General features: G+C 31.4%; 1 protein-coding gene across 1 annotated transcript; it reads left to right on the top strand.

Annotated features, from left to right (window-relative positions):
• The first annotated feature begins 5,921 nt into the window (after window positions 1–5,921).
• LOC126841831 (vascular endothelial growth factor C-like) lies at window positions 5,922–16,032 on the top strand. Its single transcript, XM_050578506.1, has 7 exons — window positions 5,922–6,189; window positions 13,871–13,994; window positions 14,084–14,110; window positions 14,560–14,744; window positions 15,154–15,264; window positions 15,380–15,564; window positions 15,740–16,032. The coding sequence occupies exons 1-7, from the start codon at window positions 5,977–5,979 to the stop codon at window positions 15,822–15,824; spliced, it is 930 nt and encodes a 309-aa protein (XP_050434463.1). The 5' UTR covers window positions 5,922–5,976; the 3' UTR covers window positions 15,825–16,032.
• Window positions 16,033–16,594: the final 562 nt, after the last annotated feature.

Below are 16,594 nucleotides of genomic sequence, written 5' to 3'. Positions count from 1 at the left end.
TGTATTGCTAAAATTTACATTCAATTCAATTTGAAAGATATATGAATATACTGTAATTTAAATATTAACAAAAGTTAAAAGAAAACTATAAGGTTTATGTAAAATACTTTTGTATTAAGTGTGTGTTTCATTGTGCGCGATACAATATAATAAATAATATTATCTTTTTAACATATTTGCATCCTTGTTTGTTCGTTTCGTAGAATTGCTTTTAGAAAGTAATGATACATCACTTTCAAATTTACATATATTGGCTTATGACCCTTTTATATAATTACATTTACATATAGATCAACGTTTTAAGTGTATTACAATCGTGCTGCAGATCAACAACATGAGTATAATCTAGCATAGGTCACATATTATATACACACAACACACATATAGCCTATGTTACATATAATATGATATACATATAAATCTACATTTTTATAGGCACGCATTTGTTAGAACCGCACAGTGTGTGTGTGTGTGGTGAATAAAGACAACTATATCGCTATGCCCAAGTTTCATATAAGTGTGTTTATAGTATAATAACAATAATAATACGAGTATGTTTTGGCAATCGAACAAAACCCAAACAATACGAACACAACACCTTTAAACAAGTTCCAAATTTAAATTAAAATTACAATTTATACAAAAAAACACGAACTATAGCTATAACTAAGGTCTGTTTTATTATTAGTCTCTGATGTGGTCAATGCCAGAAATGATTTTATTTTGCAATAAAACTATAAAATTATCGAGTATATGTAAAATATTACAATGCATAATACTTATTTTTATTGATGTATGGAACAGTTGCTTATTTTAAACGACTTCAGATAAACAGTGATATTTTATATAATGTGTCTTTCTATAAATATACTAATTAGTGAATTAACCTGAATTAATATACATGTATATTATTACATACATCGGTTAATGTATACAATAAACCGATATGTATATGAATATATATTTTTATTAGCGGCTAATAAAGCTATTGATTAACTAATCGTTCTATTTGTAGTCCTTTTATACCATTATACCTCTTGTATCGTTTTTATACCAGTATAGCCGTCTCCAAACTACATTTTAATTATATGTGTTGTTCATCGTAAAAGTGAATTATCTCCTTGTGATTTACTTTTGAAATAACCAGCTTTTTGTGAATTAATGTGTAGGAAAACCAATACAAGTATTCATTCAGTGTTTTCTTTTTTTTATTTATTTTTTCATTTATTGGAGTCGCTTCTCTTTTACAATGAAAGATATGACTAAATGTGACTCTTAAAATATTCTAAAAAATATATGTTAAATAAATAATTAAAATATTTAATGTGTTTAAAATTCGTTATAATATTATGATTATTCTTAATAGACATAAAAAGAAAGATTAATGTAGGGAAATGTTACAAAACAAAATAATATTGATATTAACAGGTTGTTGTAATCGCCTTGTACTTACAATAGGTAGTCATTGGCAATGCTAGGGAGTGAATTGGGATGCAAACAACATAAATATCAGGCGTTTCGCACGTGAACAAAAAAAATATAACTGAATACTGAAAAATCATATTATTATGTGTAGTATTGAAAATTAAAAATTTGATTCCACCTAGTATTTTAATCGATTTAATTTTAATTTTTTTTTATTTTATGAAATCTCTTTTTATTTAGGTTAGGTCAGGTACAATTTTGTGAATAATTACAGTCTTGCTCAAAATTAGTAACCGTCCCTTTTCGTATTTTATGAAATACAATTTCTTAGAATTTAGATTATTTTTGTTTACTATGCGTTGATCATATTGTAAACACGATATAGGCAATTATGCGTTGTAAAAAAATGTTCAAACCATAACAAAAGCTATAACATTTTCATAACAGTTTTCCCATTGGTTTTTCTGCTATACAGTCAGTAAGCCCACACAATTACCAATTTACCGCGTTTATTGTACATACTTTATGCAAGCTGTTTGCTAATTAAACGAGTTCAACCGCTCGATGACAAATGACGACAAATTGTTAGACTGCCGAGGTTCCCCACATATATTTTAAAACACTACTACGAGTATTACTATGACGATAAACGTCGCAATAGGTTGTAACTTGTACCTATAATTGCCTTCAAATTATATTAAACGCATTTTTGCGCGTCATGACGATTACGGATAACGTTGTACGTTCAATTCTGTCCTAATTGAAGTTTCACGACAATAATAACTACTAGTATATCTATATACTGTACACAACTACACAGTCAATAATAATGTACTACCAAATTGGTAATCCGCTAAATGCATTGGTGCGCTCCAACGGGTTCGTGAGATCATTTTTGTTAAAATCGTTCAGGTCATAAACTCGTTTGTTAATATTATAATTTAATAGTACAGTATTAATTATAATTTACTCAATACACTAATTACAAATATATTTTATTGTAAACACGTACACACGTTAAGGTAGTGGGGAAAAAATCGTTGTCCATATAAACTTTAAACTACGTCAGGAAAAATGTATTTTTTATTTTTATAACACCTACTTAATAAAACAGATATGTTTTTATAAAATACAAAAAAAAACGTATTAGATGGTTGTGATTGTGATTGAAAGAATTATCTCCCGCGCGGTCGTTTGTAAACTTAAAATTCATTTTTCCTTTTTTTTCTCCAAAATTATCTCAAAATGATTAAGCTTATTTATAGGTTTGCGTTACATAAAATCGCATGTAATATTTGTATACAACTTTCACTTAATATTCCTTTAGAAAGAGAGAACAACTTTATTCTAAAGCAAATTTTTAGTGAACTGTCTGTGCATCCAAGTTAGTTACCATAAAACACAGTTTACCGGAAGGAAAAAAACTTTGCATTTTCGTTCTACTCTATTTAACATGTTAGGATAAAAATACTAAAATTACATAAACACAAATTATTGTTTACCTATTGAGGTACTATACTATAACTTACATGCTGTTGCGGTGCAGTGCACACCCACGACTGAACGCCTTCTTGGGCTAAACCCTAGCCGAGACAGAAAGCTACCCGTATCTACCTTAAAATATCCCTAGAGACTCTTTATACATTTATAAGACCGCCCGAAGAGCAAAAGGGCGGTCGTACCTTTAAATAAATTGACTAAATTCTCAATTCTCAAATTAAACGCCGAGTAAGAATTAACTTATCGATTAAAATATTAAAATGAATGGAAGCAATATATATATATATATAAAGGTTTTACATCTGTTACTAGGGTCCGTGGTAATCCGGAGATAAAGCAGGCGGAGTGACACGCACAAAAAATGATAAAAAAAAGAGCCGAATAATTAGGTAATTATTAAATAAGATATTAGCGCGTGGATGGTAAGATGTCAACTAATTAGTATTTAGGTGGATGCGAATGCTGTACGAGACGTGTAATTCCCTCTCCTCTTATTATAATATATTGTATGTATAACGCGCGCCCAGCCCAGGGTGCTGTCCTACATCACTTAGACTTCGTGGGTTTGGTTTGGAGTAACGATACCTACCAGCCATGCACAGTATTATTATTACTAATAATATGTCAGACAAAAAGGCCATCGTTACTATATCGTTGGCGTACCAAACTCCCCGAAAAGACTTCGAAATAATTATGAATAGGTAAAATGGTTACTTTTGCAATCATCAATTACGCCGAGACAAAGTTTACTTGTAGTGCTTTATTTGTGTGTCATAATAAAACAATTCATTGACTGTGCAGCGCGGCCCTATCAAGAACCGATTGCGTTGGGTTTGGTGTGTACGTGTGTAAAATGTGTCACACGGTAAGCGGCATACCAGCGCAACACATTCTGAAGAATTCACTATTGTATAAGTGCGTTACAATAGCATTATTATGACACTTGATTCTATCAACAACACTATTCACCCACCTATCGGCCACCCGTCTTTATGGGCTAAAAGTTCCCCACTTGCTGTACAGTTGGACGCCCCTGATTTTCACAGAAATATTGTTGTCGTTAGTTTATAATTTTTAAACAATTATTTTTGTTAACTATGAACTTTACACAAATGTTTAAAACAGTCCTTATTTACACAAAAATTAGTGTCCTTCATCATATGAAATAAAGAATAATAATTGGAATCTATTAAAATATTTACTTCAGGTGAGATTGAAAAGTTACTTGGTTATAATAACAGACAAGTTACTTTAAATTTTCTATTTATAAGAGGCAAAATTTCATACAAATATAGCCTATAACGCCAAGTCAAGTTAGATTCTAAACAATCATAACAAAGAAATAGGTCTCGTTATTAAAATATACAATATACGATTATATACAGAGTATATTTTATCGTGAACCACTTAATATCCCATAGGGTTTAATAAGAAATTAATTTTTTTTTTAATATTGTTTAATACAACGTGATCTCAATTTTTCATATTTTTTTTTTTGGTTTTCACCCCCCTTCCAACTCAGTTTTTTCGATAGCAACTTTTGGAAATTTAATGGTAACGTATATATTTGATTAACTTTTTAAATTAAGAATATTTTACTAAAACTTTTGACTGGTTGATAACCAGTTTTGTTCAACTATTTCTAAACTTTAAAGAGTTTAATAGTTCGGATGGGAGAGGAAGTGCGGTTGGGAAGTGCACGCAGATAAAAATAATACTATGATCCACCTTTTATCTTGCCCTGAACATGAAACTTCAATAACATTAAAAATAGTTATCCAAAACTGATTATCGACCAGTTAAAATTGTTAGTACATTATTCACCATTTAAAAAGTTAATGAAATGTATGCGTTACCATTTAAGTTTTAAAAATTGCTGTCAAAAAAATAAGTTGAGAGGGGGGTAAAAACAAAAAAATAATTGAAAAATTAAGATCACATTGCATAATAACATTATGAAAAAAAAAATTTAATACGAATTGAATTATTGGCTCTAGAACAACCTAACCTAACGCGTTAGGTAATCGCTAGACGATAGCCATTTACGAACCATTGATTTCAAAGTATGCAAATAAGCCGTGCTGTACACAAAAACGGCGACCGATTTTTTGCGGAATTTCCGCCATCAACAGAGGTACCCTCGTCGTAGTTCACGAACAGATAGATGGTGAACTATCGCTGGGTACCTCTGTTGACGGCGGGAATCCCGCATAAAATCGGTCGCCGATATGTGCATAGTACCGCTTATCTGTATATTCTAATATCGATGTTAGAAGATAAAATGATGTAGTACTCGAATTATAGATTCTGGGATAGATAATTTTAATAATAAACAATTAATGTTAAATCGTTTAATAATAATTTAATTATAAAGCTATAATAAAATTAATTATCATTTTTAATTATCATTTAATAATAATTTTCACCGTAGGCAGATCTGACATGCCAAATAGTCGTGACTTTTTTTACCAATCACATTTATAAGTCATAACCATGCCGTTGGTGTAAAGCTCTATTTAAGAACCACGCAGTGACGCGTTGAACTCTCGTTGCTTACGAGGCTAGTTTCAGTTATAATTTTCATCATCCATTGCTATACTTGGTAGAAAACGATTTTTCCCCAGGTTTTTCCCCCGTTTTCCCATAGAAGTCCCTGACCGCTATAAATGAATACAAATCCCACTGGTATTTACAGACTTTAACGGTGGAGACGGAGACCGTGGAATCTAAAAGGCCACGGCCCTCGGCCTCTCGTAAGCCCGCTACAACAAGCCACTGGATCTACGCGCATGTCGAACGTCGACGCGCGCCGTGACGCAGAAACTAAAAATGAAATGATGTCGCCGACAGGTTCGAAGAGCGTAGGCATACGTCGGGTTATCCGGTTATCGTTATCGCGGTGGTGGGCACGCGGCGATACCGCGGACTGCGTCCTCGACCGACCGAGCGGTGGTGTACCATAATATTATTATTATATAGCGCGCGCGTTGTGCGGCCGCTATAGTGACACCGCAGACGCCAGACAGGCCGCACGTATCGCCGCCCGACGACATGCCGCCGTACGCGAACCTCGCCCGCTTAATCGCCGCATCATTATTGCTAGTATGCACGTGGCTGGTCGCGGCCACCGACGCTTTGGCTGCCCGACAGAGTACCGCCATAAAATTCCAGGATTTCCCGACGGACGCCGAGCAAATGGACCGACCTTGCTGCGGCGGATCAGCCGCTATGGGCAACCGTGACGTCAGCCGAGGGGCACGAGAGGTATTTTGAATAATTGTTTGTTTATATTTTTTTCAGATATTATGATATTTTTGTATAGACGACGCAGTTAAAAGTTAAATCGCATTAATAAATGGTCCATTGCGATATCTTCTACAATAACAATGATAGAACAATTTTTTTCATTACAACAAATCGGTGTGATCGATAATTGTTGTTCATTTCTTTGGTAGTCTCTTAATGTTAATATTTATTATAGACATTTCAAAATTATATCATTATTTTCCCAATGTCAAGTGTTTTTTTTATTAAGTAATTTTTCATTTTTAGCTTGGTATTGTATCTTTTAAATCATAACATCAACCTATTTCGCGTGATTTTTTGTTAATATTTTAAATTTGCCACTGTCAAGTTGAGATTTAATATACCTGTCATCTCAATTCCGGGGAGGTCTAATAGAAACTTATTTTTTAGGTAAATATATATTTTTTATCAACACATTCAAATTGTCATTTTATTTGCAACCCTTTAATGAGACTTTTGTTAAAAATCGAATTTATCGTAATATTATTTAAACTTAGTTTCCCTACTATTCATCAAAAGTTGAAACTACATTTTGAAAACACAGTTAATGTATAAAAATCATCTTGTTTTCAACTTAAAATTTAAACACCTTACCTTAGTTATAGAAAATATATTATAACGTATTTGCTGTTTAAAAAAAAAATGTTGTCGATTTCCGATGACGTAAAAGATATAAATTAATTATAACTTATAAATAGGTAATTGACGGAAAAAAAAGAATCTGACTTAACGTGTTTCATTTCTAAACCAAGAAAAGAATCGTTACATTCGTATTATTTTTATTACCATCAGTACATAATAATATTGTGACTAATTGTACTTGAATATTTAAATTGACTAATGAATAAGTTTTTAAAAATGTGTATCAACTAGATTTTAACAATTTCCTTATTTCAATTAAATGGTAAATACAAAAAACTAAAAAAGAATAATCACTAAATAAATATCAGACATTTAATAAAAACAAACTTGATGTCCTAAGTCTTAAATTAAAAAAAAAAACAGTCAGTCAGTTTTACTTATCCCTTTGTTCATATTTGAACATCATACTAGGCTGATACTTCACATGTGTAGAATTGAATATGGTTCTGGAATAGTGAAGACAACCTAGTTAGTAGAGCTAGTAGTAGTTAACTACTAGGTAACCATAGCTGACTTACCCTTAAAACTGTCAATGCGACCCTAAATCCTTTCTTCCTAAATCATTGGCTAACTGTTTACCCCTAATCCCGATTAGCGATACTACTTCAATAAATTATCATTTATCATAAAACAATACAATGTTTATTATCTAGGGTCAAACGGGTTGAGAGTATTAGAAAACAAAAGGGGCAAATATAAATGCAATTTTACACTTAACTTAACAATTTTAAATTTGAGTTGAACATTTTTAATCATTAGATGTAAAACCATTACAAAAATAAAATACAAACATTGTTGGTTTTTAATAAATAATAAAAATTGCGATAATGTAACTATGATTCAGTTTTCAGTTTAGCTATTGTACGACTTAAGTGTACCTATACCATAAGGCTGATGTGCTAGGTGTCAATGTCTTACATTCTTATCAAAAATCTTACTTAAACATTTTCTCTACTTAATTACAAACATTTATTGTCTTATCTCTCAATTTATTATAACAAGGAATATTCTTAATTAAAAATGTCTAGTTTATTCAAAAATTCTATAATTCAAATAAATTAATATAGTTAAAAATGTTCTATGTATAGGTTTAAATTTTTTTATAAATAGGCGTATATTACATTTACGACAATTTAAGGCACGTGTAGAAACAGTCCTTAAGTAGGCAATGGGGATTTTTTTATTTGCTAGTTGGCACTACTCCATCAATTAGCAATTACTTCTTCAGCACCTTTTAAAAAATTTGTATATCAAATTTTTAATAATCTAAATTAATGAGAATTTTTTAAATATATCTTAAAATGTTCACTTAATTTTGATCGCTAAAATTTAAACATGAACTTTTAGTATGTCATGATACAAAACAAATTTAGATTATATGTAATTGTTTTCTATTTTGAATATTGAAGGAAAACAATCAGCTGTACAATATATTTTGGGTTAACCTTACGGTTTTTTTTTTAATATAGTTGCTCGAAATTTTAAAAGTTATATACATCTAAATGAATAGAATCATCGCCTTCTATGTTTAACCTAATCAGGGCAGATGATTCTAGTACAGACATACTGGAATAAATAAACTTACTGAAAAAATTATAAATACTAAAATTTTCGACTAAAGTTTTTTAAGGCGTGTAATTATTTATTCATGGTCATATAATAGTTATTTTATAAAATTTGATCTTGGAAAATGTACACCTACCCATAAAAATTAAATTAATAATACTTGTTATTTGAATGATGTATTTTAATGATTTTAGTTATAATGTGGTATTCGATTTATCTTATATAAATTATATCGATATAACAATAGCAGTTGCAGTACCGTAGTTCTAACTGTAAGTTGCAAGCAAGTTATATATGTAACAGTTTGAATAGATGTTGTATATATTAGTTATAACATGTTATTAATTCCTTGACAATTTTAATTACAAAATGTTATATTATTCGTATATAAGCTCACTTTTTTCATGTTCTATTAATGACGGTACTCAATTAAAAAAAAGTTGTTCATTAGTCACATACGGCATGAGGGCGTCGATTTCTTCATACATGAGCCCTCACTTGACTTGTTTATTATCGTTTTTTTATTATTACTAAGAAATGATATTCAATTTTTTTAACCTTTTCTCGAAAATCTGTTTAAACTCTTAAAGGACAAAATGTGAAGATTTTTTTTACGTTATTTGGTGTGACCAACCGAAATTCAGAGATGGCCATTGGCTTAAGAAATTGTCTTACACGAATTTTTGGTTAATTCTATTAGTGTGCTATTAAAAAAATAGAAAATTACTAAAAAAAATAATAATTATTATACAATACTATTTATTATAAACACTATAGTATAGAAAATACTAAATACTATAGTATTTATATTCGGAAATTTAGACTGAATCTAACACAATGTATTAATTTGTTTACTTTTTTGGACATAATTTTAAGAAATATATGGGCTGACATTAATTAGGATTGAATGTTAATTTATTATAATATAACCGTTTATTATCACTTAATGAGAGCAACGTTGGCAACTAGTGATACTTAATTTGTCTAATCGGCAAGAGCCCAGACGCAGAAAGGTAGCTCAATAATTATTATTAATCATAACTTATGATATAATAATTACTATAAGTGCATTTAATAAAAAATAAATGTATGACGCAACTTTAGATACTCAACTTGCGGGTTGTACTTAATAATTATATAGGTACAACTTATAATTATAACGTACCTATTACTTTTTAGTGTATTTTGTTTGCACACAAATGCGTTGTAATTATTTTCTTTTGTAACTCGAATATGTTTTTTATTTTATCTGTACCGTTTTAAAAATTGGTATTTTCAGATATTATTTTTTTAAATTGGTATACCATTCCATCGGTATGTGAAGCAACACATTGTAACGATCGTTTAAATGTCTACTTTTGAATACTAGCTATGAGAATTTGCATACATGTTGCAAAAAACAACGCGCAATTAATAGTATTATTATCAATATTTAGGCACGTACACACTTTTGAATGCGTGTTTAAAATACTATACCTGACGATAACTTCCGTCGATACTCAAACTCATGTAACGACTAATTCGTATGCCAAAACATGGTTATTTTCACAACCATAATGCTGTTTTGTCGGTTGACCGGTTGAAACGAAATTAATAATAACAAGACCTAACGTAATCCGCAGTCCCCCTATACTATTTAGGTATTTAAATGATGACACAAAAATTCGACAGTGCCCTCATCACGTTATGTCTGTCTGGTAATACATATTATTATCCTACATTGTTTCAATATATTAATTATCATATTAATTGTCGATATAGACTAGGCTTATGCTAATTTTGACATGGCAATAATTACTGTAACAGCACATTCATACATGAACCTCTATGTTATATGTATGTGTATTTTTAATAGCACTTTCTCTACTTGGACATCCGATTTATATTCGATTTCTTCACTTTATTTATAAGGCTTCGACGACTTGGCCATTAGCCTGTGATTAAATTTATTACTTACGTATCCATATAACTTACCTTAACTTGACGAACCAATTACTTAATTAACAAAATAAACGACAAGTTACTTTATAAAATGTCATCTTATACCTAAATCTATGGTGAATGGTCAAATTACATTTAATAGGCATGATTATATTTATAGGAAAAAAACGTTTAATTCCACATAATTATACGGCTACCTTGAGGGAAAATTTGTTTCGTCATCAATATTTTATATATTTAATGCATAATCTATTTCAAACTATTATTGGCATCGTTCGCGTGGAAAGTTGTTGTTTTAAAACGTGAATTACACATCCTGACAACAGAATTTATTATACTCAACCGACCGCCCCCTCTATTTTTGTAGGTTAAATAACACAGTTTATTTCCTCTACCAAAGAGGTAATTAAAAACGGATTACGTTACTTATCGGTCGGGGCGATTCTTACCTGTGTTTGTACAATTTCTGTGAACCTCAACCGGATAAAAATTATATACTTACACAACAATAATGGTTTTTTTTAAATATTACATTATTTAAGCAACATAATACCTCAATAACTAGCCTATGACATGCAATGAAGTTTAAGGATATTCAGACATTCCTAGTAGTCGATGGTTGTAATATTAACCTTTATGTAATATTGGCGAGTTTCAATTTTACAGTCTGTAAGATTTGTTTTAAAAATGAGTAGGTATGAGCGTTGATTAATAATCATTGCGCATTAGCATTATGCAACTAGATCATTCACAAGACAGCTAACGGACATCTAAATATTTTAGCAAACAAATCATTGCATGTTACTAGTTTGTGATATGCTATTTTTTAATTATTATTCAAAGCATCATTCGAGAGTTTTAGTTAACCTTTTAAAACGTATTGCTGTCACGTACCGATATTTATATTCATCGACTCGACTATTATTCGTGGCTTACTACTGTAACAATAACATTGAGATTTGTTTTATTCTCCAATCATTTCAAATTGTGGTCACAGTACTTCGAAATCGAAAGACCGGCTGCTATTGTATAAAATTATAAGGATAATAATTAATAATTACCTTAGGTAAATCGATTACATTTTTCGTGCTGTGATTAAGCAAAACCACAATGACAAATGCCGGTGAATCATAGGTTTATCAGCTGTGACAGCCGCATGTATAGACCGCAACTTGGTAGTCGTACAGTGTATTGTTTTGTCAAATTCATTAGCGTGTATTATCGGTTAATGTCTTTTTGTTTCTTCTCTTCACAACGCCTAATGACATCCAACCAATAGTTTTCGACGTTACAAACGAGAGATTCCGTGTACTCTTTAGACTATAGCGATCCAAAGGTTCATCGTCCATGTTTTTGGTATTTCACAGAATTATCCAGAGAGTTGCCCCGGTCGAATGACTAACGATCCATTATTAAATAACGGTTAGGTATGTTCTCCTTTATCATAAGTATGTTTACCAACATTTTTATTGCATGACTCACTTTGATACCTATTCATGAGACTCGTGGAGTATTTATAAATTATAAGTATTTTATTAACATTATAAACATACCATAATGATATGCCGACGGATTACTCTGCCGCCATCTAATTGCTTAAAACAATTGTATTATTACACTCTAAGAGGATCTGAGAATGTAGTGTGCTCGCATGTAGTTAATTTAACTTAGTTACCGGTAGCACAGGTTTTTTTAGTGAATAAAACTCACTTCACCAATCATAATATTTAGGTGTTATTTAAATATCCTAACCTCGCCTAAAATGTTGCATGGTTTTTACCGGTAAACGCACAGCTCAACAACAACAGCTCTGAACTCGTTTTTGGGATACAATTTTAAGGTACGCTTAACGCCTATATCCGTCTCCCTATGAAACTCCAAACTTACAAAAATATTTTCTGTAGAACACATATACTCGAACTGATTATAACTCCACACATCTGAATGTAAATAGAAGCTAACAGTCAAAAATTACAAAATAAATGAAGATTGACGTCAAAGTCACCACCGTTTCAAGTGTCAAACAAATACTATCATACATGTGCGATATGAAACCCTTTTGATTCTAACTTTACTGTTTTAATTTCATATCGTACAAACGGTTTCAAGTGAAAACATTGTACTTACATTGATTAGTAGTTTCGTGCACATTGTTAACACCTATAAAGCTAATCTAGGCCAACAGTGCAATACTTTGATGTATTCAGCCAGTATAAAATCGAACAACTAAAATGTTGACAAAAAATGATTTTTTTCTCTCCCAGTAAATTTGTATATCATTTTGACTTGTACTTTTGGGATATTTCTCTTATTATTATTTAGTAGTGTAATTAATTATCATAATCAGTAATTATGAAAGTATACAGGTAAAACTAAATAATTCAATTTTTTTTTTTAATTAAAAATCACATCTAATATTGCCTACTTATTAAAAAAACAAGCATATAAAAGTTACAAATAAAAGTATTTAAACTTTTTCTCGAGCTTATTATTTATTTTACCGAAATTATTTGTATGTATTGTAATTTGTAATCTTATACAAAAGGCAGATTCTCGTTGATTCGCCTAGCTTATATAATATTATAGTCATTAATTAATAATCACATTTAATCACATCATAATATTACCTATGATGTTTTAAATTTGAATGGATTTTTTTTTTATTATTATGATCGTAGAAATATATAATATGTTGAAATAATATTATTTATTGTAATAATATTTTGCAGCGCCCGACATGCCTCTAAAATTATGGTAAAGAAGTCTGAGGGGGATTTGTGTTCATGTTTCGCATGAGATTTAATTTACAACAATAATTGCCAATTATATAAACGTTGCCCTTGCAACGTGTGTGCGCGCGCTGGCTATAGGAAGAGATTTTTGAGGGTCACGTGTAAATTGTTGTTACACGTCCTCTCCTCATTGTTCACACGAGAACTACGCCGTTTTGTACATGTATTTAAAAATAATAAAAACAATGATTCGATTTAACGAGCTTTCACACTTAAGCGTCATCGTCCACCGGAGGATATCCGAAAATAAATGTTGGGTTGTATAAAATATTCCCACCACGTATCGGTTCGATTGACTTTCACGAGTAGCAGATCTCGTGAGTCATCGCATGCACACAATAACTACATAATATACTTACACACGTACCACATTGCAATAATTGAGAACAACCGATTATATACACATAATCCGCGTGACCTTCGTCGTTTCATGTAAATCGCTTAAAACGCTCTTCGGGTGTTTGACCGTAATAATAATTGTTATACTATTTACAGTTTACTTTTTAACAGCAGAAAATTGTCGTTTAACTCGAACTAACTAGACACATAATGATGAGATACTGTATATTATCCCCAGGACAATATTTTTTTTCTCGGCAGTTAGAAATTACAAACCACGCGCCTGAAATATAATGCGCTTAACAAAATATGTCATGGATCTTTGACTAATACATTTTGTGTATTAAATTGTGTTCTAGATTCCTCTAAATGTCATAAGGGAGCTGAATAAGGTGTCGAATGTTTCAGACCTGTTCAGAAAGTTCTTGCCGGACGTTGATGTGTACGAAGCCCAACAACTCGTTGCCACTTCTGGTCTTCAAAGTGAGTCGAATGTCGATCAGATAATATATTGCTAAAAAATACACCCTTATGGAATTTAAAGATTAAACAAACAATTATTATTTTTTCAGCTCGTACTATAATGAACATCGAGAGAAGTGAGTAAAATTAGATTAAGCTCATATTGTTATACTAATAAAGTCGCTTACCTACCTACCATCATTTAAAGATAAGTGAAGGGGACATTTAACATCGACATTGAGGCCACCGCGTGGGGTATACATTAACATGATAATATAATATATAGGAGTATAATTCTTGTAACTGAAACTTTTGGTTTGTCGCACATTCAGAAACACTTACTGTACACTGCCCTTGAGTAACACAATAATGTAACCGATGATTAGTGATAATTATTAATAGTAATTATGCATTTAATTACGGACATAAATAGAACGGAATTAAGCCGTACTGTGATCAAGGCACTTAAACACCAAAGGATAAAATATATTTGAAAAACATTCAGAAATTGTAATTGTTAATCCGACTGCATTCAGTCAAGTTCATCTAGTGCGTTCAATATAATATGAATTTGTTGTTTTTTTAGAATCTGCTCTCATGCCCAAAGCTTCTGGCTGCACTCCCGAGTACAGGTCGGTCAACTTAAAAGATAACGACGACCCGAGCTTATACTATTATCCACCGTGTACCCGAGTGAATCGATGTGGAGGCTGTTGTGCTCATGACCTGTTAGCCTGTCAACCAACCAAAGCTGAGATGTTAAACTTCGAGGTGCGTACGAATAATCGTTTTTGTTATATTAAATATTTTATATTATACATGTAAAATAGCATACTATAGATAGCTGAATAGAGAATCTACTATAATGTCATTATACTGATATGACGCTCCTTTATTTGATTTTTTAATAGTTTCACGAGTTACTAATACTTACTATTATGAAACCCATAAATACAGGCGAGATAATATTTCTAATTCAATGCCTGTGTCTATACAGTATATTTTATAGGCGCTTTATTCAAATTGTTATCTATAAAATTATACGAACTACAGTGTAGTCTGAATTTCTGCGAATTTTTTGAAACAATACCCAACAGTATAAACTTGTTAAGCTCCTAGTATGTAATAAGTACCTATTATTCGTATCCATACAATATTCGTTTGTTAAAAAATGTTATAGGTAATGGTCTCGCAGTACAACGAAGAGGGTAAATTGGAATACAAAGGACGCAAAGCCATAACCGTCGAACAACATTTGAAATGTAAATGCGATTGCATTGTCAAGGAACAGGTTAGCAGGTTTCATAATCACACAAATGCATTTTTTTGAATTAATCTCGTATACGACGTCACCTTTATGTCGCATTTATTGGTTTTTTTCTCATGGTTTTTTTGTTTTGCATTAGGACTGCAACCATCTGCAAAAGTACCATCCAAACGAATGCCGGTGCGTGTGCAGCAACGAGGAAGACCAGGAAAAATGCAATGAGGAGCACGACATCAAACTGTGGAACCCGGCAACGTGCACGTGCCAATGCCGGGACGTACAAGAATGCACTTCAGGGTTCATATTTGACTACACTACATGCAGGTGAGTTTCCCAGATAAATATCCAGTGCTAGTAGATAAAATAAACTACATTTTACCAAATGATAAAAAAAAAACAATTCAAATCAATACTGGCGTACTTACAACAACGGTCGAGTTCAATCCGTCGGTTTATGCTACATGGTATAATAATATCTCGTGAAATGTTTTCTGTTCAGATGTGAAGCCAGCACTAGGACCAGAATAAGAAATCCCACATACGACTCTTTTAACCGGAACAGATATACTATCGGAGAGACGTAGAACAGTATCGAACTACCAAGGGGTAGGAATGGCCGTAAGATAAACACAGAAACTAGCCGTTTACCACCAATTGAATTATTGTATTATTATTATTTATTAAATTTATAAAACGCTACTGTTCATTTATTGTACATTACATTGTAAATACTCATTCGGAAATATGTTAACTTATTAGTTTTCGTTCAGTTAAATAAACTTGAAACGAATTTGTGTGCTGTTATGTTGAAAATTAATATGTGTACAACCGAAAATTGTTTTGCAAACTACATAATAGGAAGTAGGAACTCGAAGTTAACATATGTTTTTCGATGGCAATGCTATTTACCTGCCATACAAGTATAGCGAACGAAAAATATTGTCGAGTAAAGCTTATACTCCAGGGTCGTGTAGAAATTGGAAATTATAAGTAGCAAAAAAGTTTCTTACACTATCTTGAAATTGGTATCGAAGCGTTCGTGTATGATTTATCCACACTCAAATTGAACATTGCTTTGGTCCCGGTTTGTTAACTTCTTGATGTATTAGCTGTATGATGGTTGTATTTTTTATACTAACTAACCAGCACTCGGATTGGTCGTGTAATAAAAGAAAAAAACATTTAAACCTATACAAAATATAACTGATATTATTTAATAAGACGGCCCTCTGGTTATGCAATTCTATAGCATCTTGGTGTAATAACTGTATCTATACCAATTAAAAGACGCAAAACTTTTATTTTTGTGTCTAGCTCCATCCTCCTAGTCCCTACATTCGATAATTCACTATGA

The sequence above is a fragment of the Adelges cooleyi genome, unplaced genomic scaffold (genome assembly GCF_023614345.1).
Source record: "Adelges cooleyi isolate 19-005CV unplaced genomic scaffold, UGA_ACOO_1.1 ACOO_flye_CR_arks_rails_tigmint_CR_PRNA_41, whole genome shotgun sequence".
Classification (NCBI taxonomy): Eukaryota; Metazoa; Arthropoda; class Insecta; order Hemiptera; family Adelgidae; genus Adelges; species Adelges cooleyi.
The sequence above is the reverse complement of the archived record's forward strand: the minus strand, read 5'-3'. Positions and strand labels throughout refer to the sequence as shown.